The following is a 22,043-nucleotide window of genomic DNA, read 5'->3' as shown; positions in this document are numbered from 1 at the left end:
AAATGCAATGGTAACATTATGAGAAATGAATGAAGCAACTGGAGAGCTTCCACATGAATCAACAGTAATATCAAAAGGTCTGGTGCAAAAAAATGTACATAAAAATATCATACTGCACTTCAATGTAAATGCAATGCTATGTAAAATAACATGATACCTCAAGAGACAAAAGATCATTACAGCAGGCACCCAGCCTAACAGTTTTTCCAGCATCATTCTGGTCTTACATAACTTAAATGCTGAGTATGTTTAGCAACTTCTTGCCACTGTTTCAAACTTTTCATTAAAACTGACAGCTACACTACTTTATTTCAGAGTTTTTTCATGGTTATGTTCAGAAAGGCGTTATTGTATAATTATAACTATTCAGATAATAGTACAGTAGTATCAAAATTACCAGCTTTTGTAATATGTACACCACAACCTTGAACAAATAATAACAAAACTAACTAAAAATAAGAGTGAATACAAATTAATGAGGGCTATTATAACCTTCCTTGTACGTATATCTTTCATTCTAGCATTCACGAATCTAACCCACAATCAAATACAAAGAGCCAACAAATTTCTTGATTAGAGAATTCTTTAACCCATTAGAAAAATAAACAAATCACGGGACATGGGCTAATGACTAAGTCGATTACACAAATTTATTGACAAACATATTACCTGGAGGGAATCCCGGAGGTGGCTGGTTAAAATCAAGACCTGATGGTATGGGAGGGCCTCCAGAGGGAGGTGGAGGGAACTGAGGTTGAGGAGGGGCACCTCCAAAGTTGTTTCCTTGTGCTGCAGCTGAAAAGGAAAAGGCTACATTAGAAAAGAAGATAACTTGATTAAATTCACTTTTATCCTTGATCTTTAAATTTTAGTAACAATACAATTCAGCCTTGATGAAAAATTTACAAAATACCCCAATAACCTGGTACAACATTTGTAAAGTGTCAATAAACTTTAATATGCTACTTGCAATACAAAGCTCTAAGCTTTACAGCATTTACAATGGATATAAAAACTATTTGGTGTGAATATAAACCAAGTCCTGTTACAAGCAAAAATGCATCTGCTTAACTGTAAAAATGTTCTGCTATAAGATTTCCAATGGCATACAAAAAGCCAAATGCCTCCAGCTAAAAGGTGTAAACTAGGAATAATGGCACCAGAGTAAATACAAACAATACAACTACACAAGCAGTTATATCAGAATGGAACTTCTGCGCCTCCAGAGACAAAATACTAATCTGCCTGAAACATACCACCACCTACTGATCTGCTAAAACTGAATATGTATGATGATTACTGACACACAACACATGCAAAAGGAGAGCAAAATCTAAAGGGAAATGGTACACAACCTAATACATACAAAGAACAATAGATAGTGAGGGAGAATTGTGTCAAAGGGTCACCTACATCACTGACTTATCCGGAATTTCATATATGTACATATAAAATTTTGATACCCAAAGTGTTAAAAAAATAAATATTCTCTGATTACAGAAAATACAGCAACACCTCAACTTGTCAGACCTCTAATTATCAGCTAAAAGATTACAATTAATTTTTCTTTACTGCCATTGTAGATGTCATGCAATCTTAGATAAATCTCTCTAATGAATGGTAGGTCTAAGTTAGGCACTATGTGGAATTGATGTTAAATTTATATCTTCAAAATATACAAGTCCAGGCTCCATATAGAGCCTTTACTACTTGCCAGAAAGGAAAGACCTCTAATGTGTTTAAGTTGATGTGCTACAATAAAAACTTCAGAATATTAGTGCAATTGGCTTGGAAATTACCCTATTTTTAGAACACTATTACAGACAAGCATAATTCAGACCGTGAACAAACACAGAATGCAAAATTGGAGAACATTTTGAGGCCAACTGTTGAAAATTTTTGTTTTTAGCAAATCAAGAGGTCTTTCAACATATATACATAGATTTTTGGGGGAGAAATTGGTTTCTCTAGATATATCTATGGCATTACAACAACCTGCAAGAAAACGCTTTCCTAACATAGCCAAAAAACAAGAAATTGTTACCATAAGCCAAAAATACTGTATTACTGTATGAACATACATGTAAAGTTAAAATAACTACAGTTGCACTGTATGTGCATGTAATATAGTGCACTGTATGTGCACGTAATATAGTGTACTGTATGTATTTTTTGTAAATTCGGATTCCATTCTCACCCTTTAAATACATTGTCAAATTTTAATTTTTTTCCATCATCTCATTTGTACTACTGATTTATACTCAATTATAAAATACATAAATGACTGTGGATCACATACAAATTAACAACTGTATTCTGAAGATTATTTTGTGAGATGGATAATATTGGTGCAGGTAGATAAAGTATAGTCCTTGTACTAACAGTAATCTTGTACTAATGAAAATAATAAATGACATATTGCTACTAGCACTCAGAAATATAAATTTCCAATGACAAACTCTTATAGTAACAACAGACTGTATTATGCTGTCATAAAGAAAAAGGTTATAACAGCTCTTTCCAAAAATAAAGTATCACTTAATGAAAAAGTGTTAAACAAAAACCACACAAAAAAGGCTAGACACAGAATCGGGGTCATGCATAAAAAATAAACTGCGACATAACCCTTGTCATTGCAAATATGGGATAACTGGGGTATATCAAAGTGGTTCCTTCATGACATGGCAATTTATTACCTTACATCACTATTATAATCAAAGACTAATTATATTTGAATAAAGCTTAATTCTCCTATTAGTATATAAATAACACTTTAACATTTCCTTTTATATCCTAAACAACAAATTACGTAATAACAGTTTCCGCTACATATATTATTCAAAATGAGACATGAATGTAAAGACACGTGTTTTTAGAATGATACAAGACAAAATAAGGTTTTTTTTACATTTTTTGACTCAGAAATAATTATTAATTATTACTGACTATTTTGACAAAATAAAAAAATATTAAGAGAATAAATTTATCATGTTAAATTTAGCTACAATAACATGGAAATTCTGCCTCACATGCATGGTACAATGTGCTTGGCAACATCCTACTTAAATTTGATAAAACCTTAATTTATTCTACCTAAGAGTCCTCAGTCTCTCAGAATAAAAGTAATTTAACAGAGAAGCAATAGTTTTTAAAACAATAAAAAAAATAAGTTTGCCCATAAAAATCCATTGTATGATTAGCCGTTTTGTGTGCCATGAATTGCCCAAGATGCTTTAGTCCATTTAAAGAACGAGAAAGTAATCTAGCTGGTACTGTGCATGCATGGTTTGTTGAAGGATACTATACTTCAATTTTTGTCACCCATTCCATGATACGAGAGATATTTGTTAGGCCGAGTGGCAAGACACATTAAAAGTACTGAATCTGGGTAGGATCTACATGAAAGCCCCTTGAGATAGATCTGGGCATCAGAGCTTCTCTCTCTAACAGACATACAAGGTATTGTTTTCACACAACAAAATCCAAGGTACGTAAATACATCATAGTAGTTAAATTCACGTACTCCGATTGACTGTGTCCACCTTACACTTCACACCAGCCAGATACAAAGCACAGCCTTCCTCATGATTCCTCCTATGGTAGATCCTGATTTCATGTCCATTTCAGTTTTGACTGATTATCATTTCACATCTAGAGCACAGATGGCCATTCTCAAATATTAAGGAAAATGTGGTTTCCTCCTCAGAAGTTACTAAATTACTTGGGAATAGAAACCAGTGCAGCAGCAGATGAAAGTTTACAAGCACTGAGTCACTGTACATTACAATAACTATAATTTTAGTTTATTAAAAAAACATCAAGACAAAACTGCTTTTCATTGAGTATGGTATGCAATAATTTAGAAATTGTTCTCACTAAGATTGTAATCCTCTTCTTTTGTTTCCAATAATTTCCTATCCTTTTTGTAACAATTAAATTTTATGTCTCTTCTGTGATGCGTCATTTCTCTTGCAAATATTTCTAAGTTTTAGTTTAATCATGTTTACAAGTATAAGTACCAATACATAGTTAATCTCCATCTCCCTACTGCAAGTGTACACAAATTTTCTTTGGTTTTTCCTTATTTTCTAGTCTTTTTAATATTCTTTCTCTTTACCTCAAAAACTTATTTTCTATTGCTTTTAAAGAAAAATAAAATATAAAAATTCAATACATTTTTTGCTTTTGACTACAAGTTAAATGTAAATATAAATTTAATATATTTTTGTGTTCGTTTATCATTACTAATACACCCCACAAAAATTGCATCTAATCATAAATTCATCTAATCATATCATAGGTCTTTATTCTCTTTAACGTAAACTTTTTACATTAATTTTAGAACTTATAACTATACATATATTGGGAGATAACCGTGGAGAGCAGTGTTATGTATATCTTAGGATTACATCATAGGTTAGTAGTCCAAAGACTAGCCAATTATAAAGCTGTAAAGATCTCTGGTAAAACTGTAGTAGTAGTAATAATAATAATAATAATAATAATAATAATAATAATAATAATAATAATAATAATAATAATAATAATAATAATAATAATAAGGATTGTATCTGGGGACATCAAGATGGAGTTTGGAATAGAAAAATGCGCCTTAGTCAACATACAAAAAGGCAAAGTAACGAGAACTGAAGGGATAAAGCTACCAGATGGGAGCAACATCAAACACATAGATGAGACAGGATACAAATACCTGGGAATAATGGAAGGAGGGGATATAAAACACCAAGAGATGAAGGACACGATCAGGAAAGAATATATGCAGAGACTCAAGGCGATACTCAAGTCAAAACTCAACGCCGGAAATATGATAAAAGCCATAAACACATGGGCAGTGCCAGTAATCAGATACAGCGCAGGAATAGTGGAATGGACGAAGGCAGAACTTCGCAGCATAGACCAGAAAACCAGGAAACATATGACAATACACAAAGCACTACACCCAAGAGCAAATACGGACAAACTATACATAACACGAAAGGAAGGAGGGAGAGGACTACTAAGTATAGAGGACTGCGTCAACATTGAGAACAGAGCACTGGGCCAATATCTGAAAACCAGTGAAGACGAGTGGCTAAAGAGTGCATGGGAAGAAGGACTAATAAAAGTAGACGAAGACCCAGAAATATACAGAGACAGGAGAATGACAGACAGAACAGAGGACTGGCACAACAAACCAATGCATGGACAATACGTGAGACAGACTAAAGAACTAGCCAGCAATGTCACATGGCAATGGCTACAGAGGGGAGAGCTAAAGAAGGAAACTGAAGGAATGATAACAGCGGCACAAGATCAGGCCCTAAGAACCAGATATGTTCAAAGAACGATAGACGGAAATAACACCTCTCCTATATGTAGGAAGTGCAATACGAAAAATGAAACCATAAACCACATAGCAAGCGAATGCCCGGCACTTGCACAGAACCAGTACAAAAAGAGGCATGATTCAGTGGCAAAAGCCCTCCACTGGAGCCTGTGCAAGAAACATCAGCTACCTTGCAGTAATAAGTGGTACGAGTACCAACCTGAGGGAGTGATAGAAAACGATCACGCAAAGATCCTCTGGGACTATGGTATCAGAACGGATACGTGCAAACAGACCAGACGTGACGTTGATTGACAAAGTCAAGAAGAAAGTATCACTCATTGATGTCGCAATACCATGGGACACCAGAGTTGAAGAGAAAGAGAGGGAAAAAATGGATAAGTATCAAGATCTGAAAATAGAAATAAGAAGGATATGGGATATGCCAGGGGAAATCGTACCCATAATCATAGGAGCACTACGCACGATCCCAAGATCCCTGAAAAGGAATCTAGAAAAACTAGAGGCTGAAGTAGCTCCAGGACTCATGCAAAAGGGTGTGATCATAGAAACGGCGCACATAGTAAGAAAAGTGATGGACTCCTAAGGAGGCAGGATGCAACCCGGAACCCCACACTATAAATACCACCCAGTCGAATTGGAGGACTGTGATAGAGCAAAAAAAAAAAAAAAAAAAATTTAAAAAAAATTTTAAAAAAATAATAATAATAACAATAATATGTTTTGTTAAAGATGATGGCAGCATCAGTGGAATTGATTTTATATATGGTCTTTTCAATTCTTCTTATTATTCTCTTCTCATCAGGGCTGATATTTGCTAATAGCTGGCCGATGTTCATATCTTGGTTAAAGAAATGTTTTCTGAAAATACTAATTTATTGATATAACAAAAATGGTTAACAAATCTTAGTCTAAGGGCGCAACGGAATTCCAACGTTTCCAACCGTATCATCGGTTCATTTTCAAGGAAAGGTGAGCGTGAACTGATTGGAATGGGGTTGTTCGGCAGTATTTATTGTGTCCCAGGTGCTCTGTCTGATGAGCGCTGCATTTTCATTGGCTGAACAGAGGATTAAGTCCCTGAGTCAAGCCGTCTTGCAGAGGTGGAAGCTCGCACTGCTCTTCGCGTGCAGATGCTGGAGACTGGGAGCTTAGTATTGGGCAGGGGCACCTGATTGGTCCGTTTGATTGGCTCTATGGTGCCGGCGGGCGGCGCCCTACGCGCCACCGTCGGGAGGAGTGAAGTCTCTTGAGTGGTGTTGAGGCTGGGTCTCTCCTTCCCGATATTTAGGGCCTCCAAGAGGAAGAGGCAACGGTGGTCTGCCGCCTTATCGATAATACCGATATTAGGAATAATGTCCTTCCAAGTTATCCTGGTATTGTGGACATTTTTTGCATGGTTATGGATGGCGCCTTCCTGAGCATGGCAGGATATCCTCTCGGAAAATTGCATCGTTGTCATACCAAAGTAGGTGCCGGGGCATTCCCGGACAGGGCATTTGTATTGGTAGACAACGTTAGTTTTCTTGAGAGGGTCCTGCATCACGGGGGCTGGAATGTTTTTCATAATCAGGCCACTGGTCTTCTTGCTTTTGTAGTAAATGATCAATTTCACTTTATTCGCAGGGTCCGTGGGGGAGACGTTCCTTTCGATGATGTTACGAAGGGCTCGTTCGTCCTCTTTGTATTTCTTGTGAAATACTCCCTTGTAAAAGAGAGTGACGTCTTCAAGGGCAGCGGGGCGAGGCTCCTGCCGATACCACTTATCGATGTTTCTGCGAATAGCTTTTTCGATGTCCAGGTTGGAATACCTGTTGTTAATTAAAACTTGGGCAACACGTTCTAATTCAATGCGTGTCCTTCCTCGAAGAGCAGTGTGAGAGAGCTCTCTTGATGAAGGCGTTGATTGCAGTGCGTTTGTATCTCTCTGGACACTCGCTCTCACCTTTCAGGCACATGCCCAGGTTCGAGGGTTTCGTATACACTTGTGTTACGAAGCGTTCTTCTTGTTGTCCAACGAGGACGTCAAGGAAGGGGCGACGACGCCCCCAAGAGGAGTTATTGCATCGATGGACGTGGAGTCCCTCTTCACGAACGTCCCCGTGGATGAAACAATCCAGATAATTCTGGATCGTGTATATAGAGACGACTCCACACCCCCATTAAACATCCCTGATCATGCCCTCCAAAAACTCCTTGAAATATGTACAAAAAAGGCCCCTTTCTCCACCCACAGAGGCCATATGTACATGCAAAAAGACGGTGTAGCAATGGGTTCTCCCCTCGGAGTACTTTTCACGAACTTCTACACGGGTGCTGTGGAACATCGGGTATTCGCCACCATTGAGAAACCGTCTATGTAAGTCCGATATATTGACGACACCTTCATCAGTGCCAACATGGTGGAAGAAATAGAGCGCCTGCGACAAGCCTTCCACGACCACAGCAGACTCAACTTCACCATCGAGCATTGCCGTGACCGTCGCCTCCCCTTCCTTGACGTCCTCGTCGGGCAACAAGAAGAACGCTTCACACAAGTGTATACGAAACCCACGAACCTGGGCATGTGCCTGAACGGCGAGAGCGAGTGTCCAGAGAGATACAAACGCACTGCAATCAGCGCCTTCATTAAGAGAGCTCTCTCACACTGCTCTTCGTGGAAGGACACACACAATTGATTAGAACGTGTTGCCCAAGTTTTAATTAACAATGGGTATTCTAACCTGGACATTGAAAAAGCCATTCGCAGAAACATCGATAAGTGGTACCAGCAGGAGTCTCGCCCCGCCACCCTTGAAGACGTCACTCTCTTTTACAAGGGAGTATTTCACAAGAAATACAAAGAGGACGAACGAGCCCTTCGTAACATCATCGAAAGGAACGTCTCCCCCACGGACCCTGTGAAAAAAGTGAAATTGATCATCTACTACAAAAGCAAGAAGACCAGTGGCCTGATTATGAAAAACAATCCAACCCCCGTGATGCAGGACCCTCTCAAGAAAACTAATGTTGTCTACCAATACAAATGCCCTGTCCGGGAATGCCCCGGCGCCTACATTGGTATGACAACGATGCGATTTTCCAAGAGAACATCCTGCGCCATCCATAACCATGCAAAAAACGTCCACAATACCATACTCGGAAGGACATTATTCCTAATATCGGTATTATCGATAAGGCGGCAGACCACCGCCGCCTCCGCCTCTTGGAGGCCCTACACATCGGGAAGGAGAGACCCAGCCTCAACACCATTCAAGAGACTTCACTCCTCCCGATGGTGGCGCGTAGGGCGCCGCCTGCCGGCACCATAGAGCCAATCGAACGGACCAATCAGGTGCCCCTGCCCAATACTATGCTCCCAGTCTCCAGCGTCTGCACGCGAAGAGCAGTGCGAGCTTCCACCTCTGCAAGACGGCTTGACTCAGGGACTTAATCCTCTGTTCAGCCAATGAAAATGCAGCGCTCATCAGATAGAGCACCTGGGACACAATAAATACCGCCGAACGACCCCATTCCAATCAGTTCATGCTCACCTTTCCTTGAAAATGAACCGATGATACGGTTGGAAACGTTGGAATTCCGTTACGCCCTTAGACTAAGATTTGTTAACCACTTTTGTTATCATATCAATAAATTATTTTCAGAAAACATTTCTTTAACCAAGATATGAACATCGGCCAGCTATTAGCAAATATCAGCCCTGATGATAAGAGAATAATAAGAAGAATTGAAAAGACCATATATAAAATCAATTCCACTGATGCTGCCATCATCTTTAACAAAACATGTTTGAGAGAGGGTCTCCTACCTTCAAAAATTAATAATAATAATAATAATAATAATAATAATAATAATAATAATAATAATAATAATAACAACAACTGCAAGATTGGGTCAGCTGCACTGCACAATAGTTAAGATCGTTGAAGTTTTATTGTACCACATAAATTCTCAGAAAACAATCATAGGCAAAGCAGTTGTTAGTTGATGGATTGGTTGTCAGTCATCTTCAAGGGCCAATGGAAAAACTTACCAGTTCACAATAACAAGCCATATAGGAGAAATTCGAGGCAGCAAAAAAAATGAAAGCTGTTTATTTCTTCAGACACAGACACAGGGATCTAACTGCAAATGTGCAGTAATAGTGGACTGTCATAATTTCTTTAAACAGGGCAGAAGCATCAATGATAAATTCAAGGCACAGGAAATGGCTAATTTTGAGTATTGGGTTTTATGGTAAGAAGAAAAAAAATGGATATAGATAACTTGCAATCATCAAAGTAGGCAAAAGTAAAAAAAATAACTCATGTAATTTCAACATTGACATAGGATTCCACTAACAACTCCGTTCTTCGTTCTTGAATCACTTGAATCCACAAAATGGAATGACATTGATTTTAAACAGACTTTTCTATCATGAACACTAAAGAAGTACCAAATATAAATTGTACATATACTGTACAACATGCCATTTAAGTGGTGTAAATAGTTAAATTGAGTAAGGCCACTTACATTCAAGTAAAAAAGCCAATATATTCAGCAATTACAATGGAAAAATGAAGACATAGCAATAGAATGAAGAATAATGAAGGCAGCAATACTAATAATCATTCCCAATACACTATGTTAAATATGAGTAAAGAGGAAAAGGATATTTCTTCAAAGCAGATTAGCAACATGATTCTAAATATGAAAAATACTCCAATAAACAGAAAGTATCTGAATAATCTACAATTGAACAGAGAGAAAAACTCTTACAGGTCTACAGATTGCTTGAGGATAAGTGTATGAATCCTTCAATATTCACTGAATTCAAGGCTTTACATCAAAGAAATGTAGAAATGTAGCAGTTTACTACATAAAGCTAAGGTTTCATAATGTTACAAAGGAACAAGATCAGTAAATATATAGGTATTCAAGCCAAGGAAAAACAAATGATCTTGAAAACACCACCCTGCTGGCAAGCACAAAACTCTCTACTCTGACTGGTCGTGGGACTGTGACAGACAACAATAAGAGGGCAAAATGGAAATCAAACTTACACATGTCACTACTAGAGGCTTCGGGAGCTGCGGAATAGACAAAATTAACATGTGTTCAAGGAAGTCGATATTAGTGAATGACAAAGCTATTTACTCTGAATATCAAAGAACATTGCTAGTCAGAATTTACAAATCTTGCAACATTCAAAATTAAAATAATCTTCTTTCCCCAGGGTCAACAAGCATAAATTTCACCCAAAAGTCTCCTTGGGATATACACAGTAAAGTAAAAACTAACTCTCTGGGTGAACACATTTCATAAGCAAACATCTACGTATCTAACACAGGACAACAAATGGTATGGATGAAAATGCACATATACTGACATATTTAAACTACAATTCAAATTCACATGCCTAGTTATATAAACAAGAAAAAAGTGATTAACCCCAAGCACTTTACTGAACTTTGTCACAATGCAAACAGCTTAGAAAATCCCATTCCTATAACATGTATGACCAGGCAAACACTTAATTGAGTAACATTCCCATTGTCATGCCAGCAAGGAAAACTGACATGTGATGAGACCAGAATGTTCATGTATTTCCTATTAACACTGATAAAATATCTTACTCAGAGGTTTGGTATTAAAATACTTCATCTTATGGTGGTCAAGAGAAAACCACTACAACAAATCATATACCTGCCTGAGTATTTAGGATAAATATAAATTATCTTAATGTATTAGAGGGACAGTATTTATTCTGCCTCTTATTTACAATAAAAGTTCAATTCACTCAATACCTGCTTTGATTATGTCTGGTTTTTCCTGATCCACATTTGTCAAAGAGAAGTATTCTTACATTGCAAATATTACTTAGAGCCCTACTTCAAAATAAAACTGTTCTCCATAACTGGTATGGCCTTTAACAATTGTGATAAAACTACACATAAACCAGTAGGCATGTGGTTCAAGTCGGCTAACAAGAAAAGAAAAAACCTTAGAAGTAGGGATAGATATAAAGGATGCTCAAAACAGCAAATTCTGCAATATTACAAACAAATGCTGGCTTATAAGAAGAAGATCAGCACTGTAGTGTACTGAGATCTCATACTTTCATTCAGAGACTGCAGTATTTTCATGGGTCTGGCAGGGAAAGTTGAAGTTTGATCATGAATATATTGGAATAGGACTGGGTATCATCTGGCAGAGTATGGTCACCCTTGTGAATCAAATAATCCACTGAATTCCAAATAAAGCACTCTCATGACTAGCACATTTAATTAGGAAATTATGAAGACTGTGTGGGGATTTTCACTAGTGTTCCCGAAAATCTAAAAATAATTTTTCTGAAGAAAGTTGTCTATTCAATTAAAGATTAGATTTCTTTAATAGTTCTGTTGCCAATATCATGTACCTGATCTTATGTATGTAGCAAACCATTGAAAGAAAACATCCACTACAGATTCCCATGCCTCTTTATCAGGGAGAGCAGGTGAATTTCTGGGCTCATAGCAGCTAGCAAACATAGGTTTTCCTCTTGTCAAAACTTGTGTTTTGATAGCATAGCCACAGATATTCCTCAAAGGAGCATATAAAAGAAATAACAGGTGAAAAATTGGCGTAGTTCACGAATAAGAAATCCAAAGAACCCCCCAAAAAATGGTCCACAGTAAAGCCATGTGAGTGATTTCCAGCTAATTTCCAACTTGGTTTGATTGATTTTATACATTAACCCCTTCTTCACCAAGAAGCTTAACCAAACGTAAACACTGCACTCGCTGCCAAACCAATTTTTTTGGTAATTTAATAAATACCCTAAAGATTAAAATAATGAAAAGATGGAGTTAGGAGAGGTTGGACAGTAAGATCAAGAGATCCAGAAAATAAAGGAGATGAGGCACAAGATCTAAATGAAAACTGAATAAAAACCTAACAGTTGCACTATGAAGTATTAGAGGCTTAACAGCAACATGAGATTCCCATTAGATTAACAATGGATTGGTAAAGAACCTTTAAATGTTTTACTTATGTGGCACTCAGGTGACTTACCTAATTATGTCAAGGTGGGATGCAATATCTCAGAAGTGCCACAGACTCAAGGAGGCCCTTCCCTTTCTTCTACAGAGCCTATGGGACCAGGACTTACCATACCACCCACTGACACTAATCGCAGTTTAACTTCTTTGAGTCATGGGAGCACAGTTGGCTCCTGGTATTGTTAAATTCCTCCCCGTTCTGTCATGATCTCTTTGAACATAACATACTGTTGTAACGGAACTAATAGAACAAGCCTGTCAAAAGAATTGTACTGTACCTGCTTTGCTGGGCAAGTTAGATCCTGGGAAACAGCATTCTCAGGAGTTCCACTCACCCCAACCCAAGAAGTGCCGGTACAACCCATCAAACAACCCTCCACTTTTCCCTAGGCGGTCTGCCCAGGAACAGTTGAGAGACCAGCAACAACAGAGACGAGCCAAACGAGGTAAAGGAAAAGCAACCTTTGGAATGCCCTTTAAGGGCAAAGGAAGAAGTGGAGCTCAATAGAACATGGCAGGTTGGGGATTGTCTTCTGCACCATCTCTTGCAATGGAAGTCCTCCCCTTGGGGACACAAGGTCATCCCCATTGGGTAGGTGTGGCAGTGGTCCCATCCCCACACCCCTCAATGGGTATTTCCAACAACCAGACCCCTCCTTGGAGAAGTATATACCAAAGGTTGGCCTAAAGGGAACCAAAGAGATAGACATGCTGATTTATTATGAGTCACTTCCCTTCAGTGTTCCCATAAAAGACTTCTCTGAAAGAAAAATGATCCTCGACCTGTCAAAATTGAGCAACACATTGTGTGCCACAAGTTCTGGATAATAATTGTTGCCCAAGTACATTTGCTTAGTCCACATAGGTCTTGGACGATCTCTCTCAATTGGGAAAAGATTTGTGGGTGTCTCTATTGCCATTCCCTTCTGCCCCCTGCTAGGGTTCTGGGTAGGGAGAGAAAGAAAGATTCCAGGTCATACCCTTTAGCTTAAGCATCACGCAAAGAATCTTCACAAACCTCGCAACAATAGTTGTCATGAAGCTCAGGAAAGAAGAAGCTCAGCCGGTGGCACACCTTGATGACCAGCTAGCCTGAGGAACCACCAGAGAAGGGTGCTCACCAAACCAGAGAAACCTTTTAGGAAACCTTTTGACTCCAGTCAAAAGGTTTCCTAAAAGACTTGGATGTGTCCTGCCTCACATCCAACAAGGCTAAGACTGTTTTTGGATACCCTTCACTGCCAGTTGTCTCATCCCATCCAGAGTCAGACAGACTAAGAAAAGATATATAAAGGTTCCTTGCCCAATCTAGGGTTTCTTGCTTAGTCAGAATGGATCTTGGGCAGGTTATACATTACTTTGCATCAATGGTAGATGCTATCTTTAAACTGCAACTCAAGGATTCAGAGAACGAAAGAATCCAAGTGGTTAATACATAGAAATGGGTTAGAGGAGGCTTATCATGTCATCTTCTCCCTTCTATAAGGAGGTAACCAAAGGAAACATTCTAGACTAGCTAGAACTGGCTGTTTACCTGTATCTCAAATGACAATCACCATATACCTCACCCTAGATAGTTCTCTGAAAGGAAAGGGAAAGATAGGGGGGGGATGTCAATATACACACACACCATTTCCATACTTCCAAAGAAAACTGGCTGCATGTACTAAAAAATAACAATAAAAAAAGCTCAAGTGATGACATGACTTGTTGAGCAGCCACCACAGGCCCTATGGAAGTGTCCAAGAGCTTGTGAGCATAATTTCTCAAGATAGAATGAGGTAAAAGTAGTATGCCTATGCCAGACAGCTGCCCTCATTACAACAAACAGAAGTTCTTACCATACACGAGTCTCACGGAGGGGAAGACGAAATACAGGAAAGCATTAAAGAAGTAGGTTAGTCCAAAGGAAGATTAGAATGAAGGACAACTTCAAGTGATTGTTCACACTGCCAAGTAATATATAGGCAGCGTTGCACAAGCCATGGTTTGGTGAACATATTAGCAACTAGAACTACCACCATAGATGATTTGGAATTACGATTTCTTCATTCTCATACAAACTATCAAGAAAGGTAGACAAAGATGGGCTAACTGGAACATGTAGTTTTGGTCAAATTTTCTCAATATACTCACATGACAATTCATTGGTATTATCAGAGGAGGAAAATGTTATTGTGGGAACATCAAACCCCAGAAAAGGATACCACTATCAGACAAAGTGGCATGATTTCATGGGTGGAGGAACTGAGAGTTAACTTTTGGAATGCGAGGAGCACTTTCGGACAGTGGTTGAGGAATAGGTGATGATAGGAGAATGGACCCACATGAATCCACAACTCCACCAGTACAGGTGAAGGAGAACACCTCTCATCCTTCCTCCTCCTCTTGATAAACCTTTCCCACTGAAGAGAAGCTGAATCCATACATTCCTCACATGCAAAAGTCACAGACCTTAATTTGACAATGAGAACAAAACTTATGTGGATCTATAAATGTAGGATACATGAAGCTGCGACACGATTGCCATAAATCTCCAAATCTATGTTGTTCTTATATATTCATGAGAAAAAACATAGAAACAAAGACAAAATTACAAAACAAAACATAGAGTACAACACAATTGAAAGTCAAAACAATGCTTTAAATACTAGGAAGTTTACTGGTACCCAACTCTAATGCTACCATACACCACTGTTTAACAATGTTTATGCAACCATTCAGCTAAACATAAAAGATATCCTCCACTTAAAAGGTGTTGATTTGTATTTCTGCAGGAACAAATCAATCTTTGGCAAATCTTAAAACAATATATGCTTTGCAGACTTTTTGGTAATAATCATCATAAAAGCAGACAAAGGCCAAATAGTATAGTACAGGTACTCCTCATTTAATGACGGGGTTCCGTTCCAGCAACCAAGTCGTTAAACAAATTCATCGTTAAACTCATTCTCTTTATTTCGATTAATAGCATTAATTTTCAGTCATATATACACAGAACTAGTTGCTGACATAGCCTACAACTTGGCAAAGTTTTGACAATGCTTTTTATAATTTTATTACTCATATAGTATTTTAACTTCATCGTGAATTATTTTCTTTAAAATAGTGTAGTTTACTTAACACATTTAGCCTATATTCCCCAGTTAGCCTACTAGAAATTCAATACAAAAAATACTAAGTCAATACATTACTAAACTTTTCTCAGAATCTGTACATTATTTATCAGTGACTTTCATATTCTAAATTTAGTATTTCACAATTATCGCTATTAGTTTCTTGGTCATTTATTTTGATTGTAGAGGGTAGTGAGATGAAGAAAATAATGAATGAATTTGCCGATCACAGGGCATTTGAGTGTCGCAGTGAAAACGTAAACAAAGCACAATGCCATCTATTGAGGAAAAACAACACTAAACTATTGGCTAATGGGATCAATGTTTTCTAGCACTGATAAAGATTTATGCTTGCACTTCTTACCTCTAGTGTCATCTGATCTCATGGGTGACATATCAAATACGTAGGTACATACGCAGTTGTATAAAAGAAATTATCAAACTGTATCACATATAAGTTTTCAAGCATACTAAGAGTAAGGAATTCGTGCATGCCAAGTCTCATTGTTTTGATTAAAAGGATTGACTTGGTAGAGACTTCTCAAGTGGCATATTTAAAAAAAACATATTTATTTTCAAGTTAATATAAAAAACATATTTGATTTTACACATTTTCTTTTCATTACTAAGAATTCACACATCTTCTTTTCATTACTAAGAATTATTCTCACAAAAACAAATGAGATACGGCATAATTTTTGCTATCTTGAAGTTGTAAACAATACATGGCACCATCCGTTTGGCCTCGCAATGAATCAAGCGAAACCATGGGAGTTCCCAGACCATAGAAAGCCGGCTTTAAGAGGTTCAACTGTATAGCTTTTCTTTACAAAGTATATCAAAGCCTTGTTTATTGTTTTAGCCATAGATTTCAAGGTTTTCAAAGCCCAGGCTAGGCTAGATAATCGGCACTGAATAGCCTTTCTCTTGGCAACGATTGGAAATGTTTTTATTTTCATTTTATGGTTTTTTTTTCTCTCTTCATGTTCCTGTTGTAACTCCGAGTTGTCGTAAAACGAGTATGTCGTTAAATGAGGAGTACCTGTATATGTGTCAGGTGCTTCTATCTTTTCCCATTAAATTAAAAAGGTAACAAATACAGAACTACAGTATTTTAGTTTTAGTAAAGTTGGTTGAACTACCTAAAAACACTAAATTTCATGTCAATTCTAAATGAAACTTTGATGTAATCTATGTTAGCAATAATGAGTTATGAAGTATTTCTCTTACAAAGGAGAAACACTGGGAAGTTTGCCTGAGGATAATGGGTAGTGGTAACAAAAGCAAAGAAGTTATAGAAGAACATTCTACAGTGCAATTAAGGTTCTTTGGAGTTGGACAGATTGCTTCAACCAACATGCTTGCTAACTTGAGGGAATTGAACATCACTTGGTATGCTCAAAAACACAGTTTTCTTTAAGCCTAAGGTGAAGAGTCAAATAAGAGAACCTCTGAAATCTTGCAGTGCCAATTAACGGTAAATTCTGAAGGTACCTAGTAACTGACAACAGCTTTTAATTAATGCAAACGGTCAAGAGACAATTTTCAAACTTGTGGGAAAAACTAACCTTGAGCTGCAGCCACAGCAGCTGCTGCTGCTGCCGCTGCCGCTGCCGCCTGTTGCTCCATCTGTTGCTTCTGGTTTGCGAGAGACTGTATCTGACCATTGGCATGTTGCACAAATGCATTGTGCTGTTGCTTGTATCCCTAAAAAGCCAACAAATACTTAACTCTTGGTAATATCCAGACAGATGACGACATGCAATAAAACCATAAGTTTATCTGAAACTTTGAGACTATTTTAAACAAAAAGTAATACATTTCGATAAGCTTTAATTGTTTCAGTACCATTTCTAATAGAAGAGAATACAAACTACAGTCACTAAACACACTCAAACTTATGCTTGTTAAAATATGCACGCTGACCTTTTATGGGACGTTATATATGGGTCTATGCCAGCTACTGATCACGCACTTATTATATATCAGTTTTACAATAAAAGTTACATAATAAGGAATTAGGAGCATCAAGTTAAAAAATTTAAATATGCACTATGGTTTCAATGGACATAAACTGAAACTTAGGAAGAATCTTTTACTTTTATCTCTTTTGTAATGATGTGTTAATTTACATAAAACACACGTCTTTCTTTCATTTTTAAGGTAAGTTCATCTCAGCTGAAAGAGCATTTCAAAATGCATTTCAAAAACTGTAATAAATACTAATCATTATAATAGACTTAACATAATAATCAATACCCTTATACAACATCATGATTTTCAACCAACATTTCCATTTGACATTCACAGATATTAACATCTATCAGTGCTAAAAACAAATGTATAATCAAATTCATCAACATTCAAACTACAAAGCAGTCATAGCACTAACCTCGAAAGTTGCATCGATGTGCTGATTAATGGTAGCAACAACTTGTGGGAACTCATCGATCATTGCCTTTTCAGAATTGCCCCAAGACTCAACAGGGTTTTTCAATTGCATAACCACATCATCTTCTAGTTTGATTTTTGATTCCCATAGGTTAAGTAGCTGTGAAGGAGGTTCAGTATCTTATGTAAAATAAATAGACAAATAAACCAAATAGTTCATTCTAAGTCTAAAAGATATAGCTGTGTTAGACTATACTAAAGATCTCTGGTTCTCTATGAGGCTGCACCATTAAAATGTATGATCAATTATATACTTGTTCTTACACTTTTACAGGGTAATTGCACAACTCAGCTGTATCAGTTCATCTTGTCGCCCCCACAATTTGCTTCTTGAAGATAAAATGCAGATTTAATGCCAATCAAAATTATATTTTTTCTGGAGGAATTCCTGTTTATGCTGATTATGGAAACACTTATCCTGCTCAGGTTTTTAATATACGTAAAGGTTTACCGAAATAAAACATAATTATGTCAAAGCCTCACAAAGAAAGCTAGTGTAGCTTGAAACTGTAGTGAATTCTCTAGATTGATGCTAAATAGTGGGTTTCTTTTTATCCTGAAAGATGACTTCTTTCATAAATTAGAGCTGACTTATTATTACATGTTATTTCTATTTCAGTAAATGAAATATATCAACATGGAACAAGCATGCAGCTCCTACCACAGATCAAACACTGCAGCAGTAACTGATCATGATAAAGCCAGTGACTTTTCATCACCCTGGGGCAGACACAAACCAACATCATCTGATTGGCATGTCACGACACTAACCACTATACCAGCGAACCAGCTTATGTCTCAATTTGACGACTAACATGAAAATATCCTCACCTTGTCCAACTTTGATTTTTGGTCTTCTGAAGCAATCGTCATAGCATTGCAGAACATTGGAGCCAGAACCTTTTCTAGAGCTTCTTTCAGGTCATCAGCATTTTTCCGTACACTGTTAACACACCCATGAACATATGAGCAAAAATAAGAGATTCAGAAATTATTCTAAACTCATCTTCAACTATTCACATAAGTATCATAAAATGGAACCAGAGCGTTACAGTAAATACTCACCAATGATGAAGGACATCATTCATCAGATAGATGATATGAAGCTTGTGTGTGAATGGACCATTATTTGCAGTAGCCCTGAGGAAAAAGTAGATTACTAAGGAAAGTGTATTCAAAATACAGTTCAACAGACATTAGATACGTATTCTAAAACACAGTTTGAATTAATAATACATTAGAGGAATTTCAAGTGGAAAGTGCATAACATCCCAAAATGGGAAAATCCAACACAACACTGTTGATGGTGATGATACCTTTAAGACGGTTTTGCTCGCGTATGAACAAAAAGTATGTTATATAAATAACATTATAAATATTATGGATTAATTTAATGACGCCACTGAGTTATACATCTAGACAGGATGAGATCAAAGGGAATGGACGAAATGTAAATGGCAGAGAGTAATGTCACCAGGGCTGAAGTCTCAAAGTATAGTGCTAAGCTCGTGTTGAGTGTGCCATGCAATACACACTTCATGTGGTTCCCCGTTTGGGCTGAGAAGGTACAGAAGAGTAGCAAGAAGATATATTTAAGTCAAAAGGCAGTGGTACAATGTTTAATATTCTTTTACCCTGTTGCACTCGATATGAAAAGGCAATATAAAATACCCATTGTCAAAATCATCAGCAACACAAAACTGTCCGCCATATCAAAGCTATTACCATAGGAGCTAGACTGGGTGATTCAGTATTGCCAACCTGTTATCAAGGTTAAGTAGCTGCAATATTGTACATTAATGACGACTTTGATGCAGTATAACATGTCCAATGGGTGGAAAACAGGCTAAGAACAGGTAGGAAGGTCCAGATAATGATGGAAAAAAAGGTACAACTGAAGACATTAGACAAGATGTGAATCTGAGCAAAAAAAAAAGCATCAGAAGAAAGTGGAAAAAATTCACTTGTCACCTAACCATGCAAAGGTAAAATTATCACATAAAAAGTTAATAATGATGAACAAAATTCCTAATAGAAAGAGCATGAACAATGAATGAAATACATTTAATAAATTCTTTTCATCAATATCTTGACACTACACAGGGAAAATGAAATTGTTAAGATACAATAAAGTTTTACACATACTTACCTGGCAGATATATACTTAGCTTATGTCTCTGACGTCCGACAGAATTCAAAACTCGCGGCACACGCTACAGGTAGGTCAGGTGATCACCCCCTACCGCCGCTGGGTGGCGGTAATAGGAATCATTCCCGTTTTCTGACAGAATTTTTCTTCCCCCTATCTCCTGAGGGGAGGATGGGTGGGCCATTAAACGTATATATCTGCCAGGTAAGTATGTGTAAAACTTTATTGTATCTTAACAATTTCATTTTTACACATGCAACTTACCCGGCAGATATATACTTAGCTGATTGGCACCCTTGGAGGAGGGTAAGAGATAGTTACTCAATATGAATAGCAATTCAAAAAACATGGGAAAACAACTTTTGTTGTACGTACTAAATAAAAAACTTAAATACCTTGATTCCTACCTTATTGGGCAGAAGACTTCATGAGTACTGTCTATGAGTCTGCTTGCCTCAAGAGTTCCAGTGAGGATGAGACCTATCACTGAGACCCTTTCTGGATCATGTCATGGGGGCGAGCCCGCTTACTCGACAGAGCCTTATTTGGATCATACCAATGGGGCCTATCCCACTTACATGGTAAAGCCTTCACCTTTTGTCGTATCAACGGGACTAACCCTCTTACAAGACAGAGCCTAGGTCCAAAACATTACAAGGAGCATGAAAACAACCAATCTCGACCACCTGACCACACTACATTTGTTATACACTACGAATTGAAAATGGTACTTTTTCCTGACCACTTTCAATCGACCATAAAAACAACACCACAAGATTAAAATTCCTAATCTATCTAAACTAAGCTAGATTGGTTTCAGCCCCCTGTCCCAGCACCGAATCCGCAGACACGTAAGGTCCGAGAGAGAAGCACTTATCATAAGTCACACGTACATCTCTCAAATAGTTAGACGCAAACACAGAACTGCATCTCCAATATGTGGATCCAATTAAGTCGTTTAACGACATATTCTTGTGGAAAGCTAATGAGGTTGCTACGGCTCTGACCTCATGCGCTTTCACTCTCAGCTGCCCGAGGTATTCCTCTTCACAGGCAATATGTGCTTCTTTAATAGTTTCTCTGATAAAGAATGCCTGTGCATTCTTTGACATCGTTCTTCTCGGATCTCTTACCGAGCACCAAAGGCTCTCTGAGTTTCCTCCCATTTGTTTTTTTCCTCTCTAGATAGAACTTGAGGATCCTTACCGGACACAAGGTTCTCTCTATTTCTCTACCAGGGAAGTCAATCCTTTAACTTCAAACGTCCTTGGCCAAGGCTTAGAAGGATTCTCATTTTTTGCTAAAAATAGGGGGTTAAATGAACACACTGCAGAATCCTTCCTGAAGCCCACTGTGCCTTCTAAAGCCTGGAGTTCACTAATCCTTTTAGCTGATGCTAATGCAAAGAGAAAAATCGATTTTCTAGTCAAGTCTCTGAACGTTGAGTTATTGGGAGGTTCAAATTTCTCTGACATGAGAAACCTCAGTACCACATCCAGGTTCCAGCTGGGTGGTCTGGCTGTCTTGGACTTCGAAGTCTCAAATGATTTAATCAAATCGTGTAAAAATCTTTGTCATCCGTGATGTTTAGCCCTGTATGTCTAAACACCAAGGAAAGCATACTTTTATAACCTTTTTATAGTCGAGACTGCAAGGTTACATTTTAGTCTCAAATATAAGAGGAAATCTGCTATTTCCGTCACAGAGGTACTGGAAGAGGATACATTCTGATTCCTGGCCCACCTTCGAACACTCCCACTTCGACTGGTACACGCGTATAGTTGACGGTCTCCTGGCCCTTGCAATTGCCTTTGCAGCAGCGCGTGAAAACCCCTTCGCTCTGACGAGTCCTTCGACAGTCTGAAGGCAGTCAGACCGAGCGCGGGGAGGTTTTTGTGGTATCTGTCGAAGTGGGGCTGTCTGAGAAGATCGTTCCGTAAAGGAAGGTACCTTGGAAA

General features: G+C 37.8%; 1 protein-coding gene across 1 annotated transcript in view; it reads right to left on the bottom strand.

Moving 5' to 3' along the window:
* Positions 1 to 22,043, bottom strand: part of LOC135195505 (calcium homeostasis endoplasmic reticulum protein-like) — a gene marked incomplete in the record, with an annotated part of 85,830 nt that overhangs the window by 4,116 nt on the left and 59,671 nt on the right. Inside the window, 6 exon segments of the mRNA XM_064221730.1 lie at positions 670 to 795; positions 10,390 to 10,416; positions 17,054 to 17,192; positions 17,878 to 18,036; positions 18,768 to 18,879; positions 19,002 to 19,076. Of these exon segments, the coding sequence (XP_064077800.1) occupies positions 670 to 795; positions 10,390 to 10,416; positions 17,054 to 17,192; positions 17,878 to 18,036; positions 18,768 to 18,879; positions 19,002 to 19,076 (638 nt within the window).

This window comes from Macrobrachium nipponense, chromosome 16 (assembly GCF_015104395.2).
Source record: "Macrobrachium nipponense isolate FS-2020 chromosome 16, ASM1510439v2, whole genome shotgun sequence".
Lineage (NCBI taxonomy): Eukaryota > Metazoa > Arthropoda > Malacostraca > Decapoda > Palaemonidae > Macrobrachium > Macrobrachium nipponense.
This window is presented reverse-complemented; position numbering and strand designations above follow the sequence as displayed.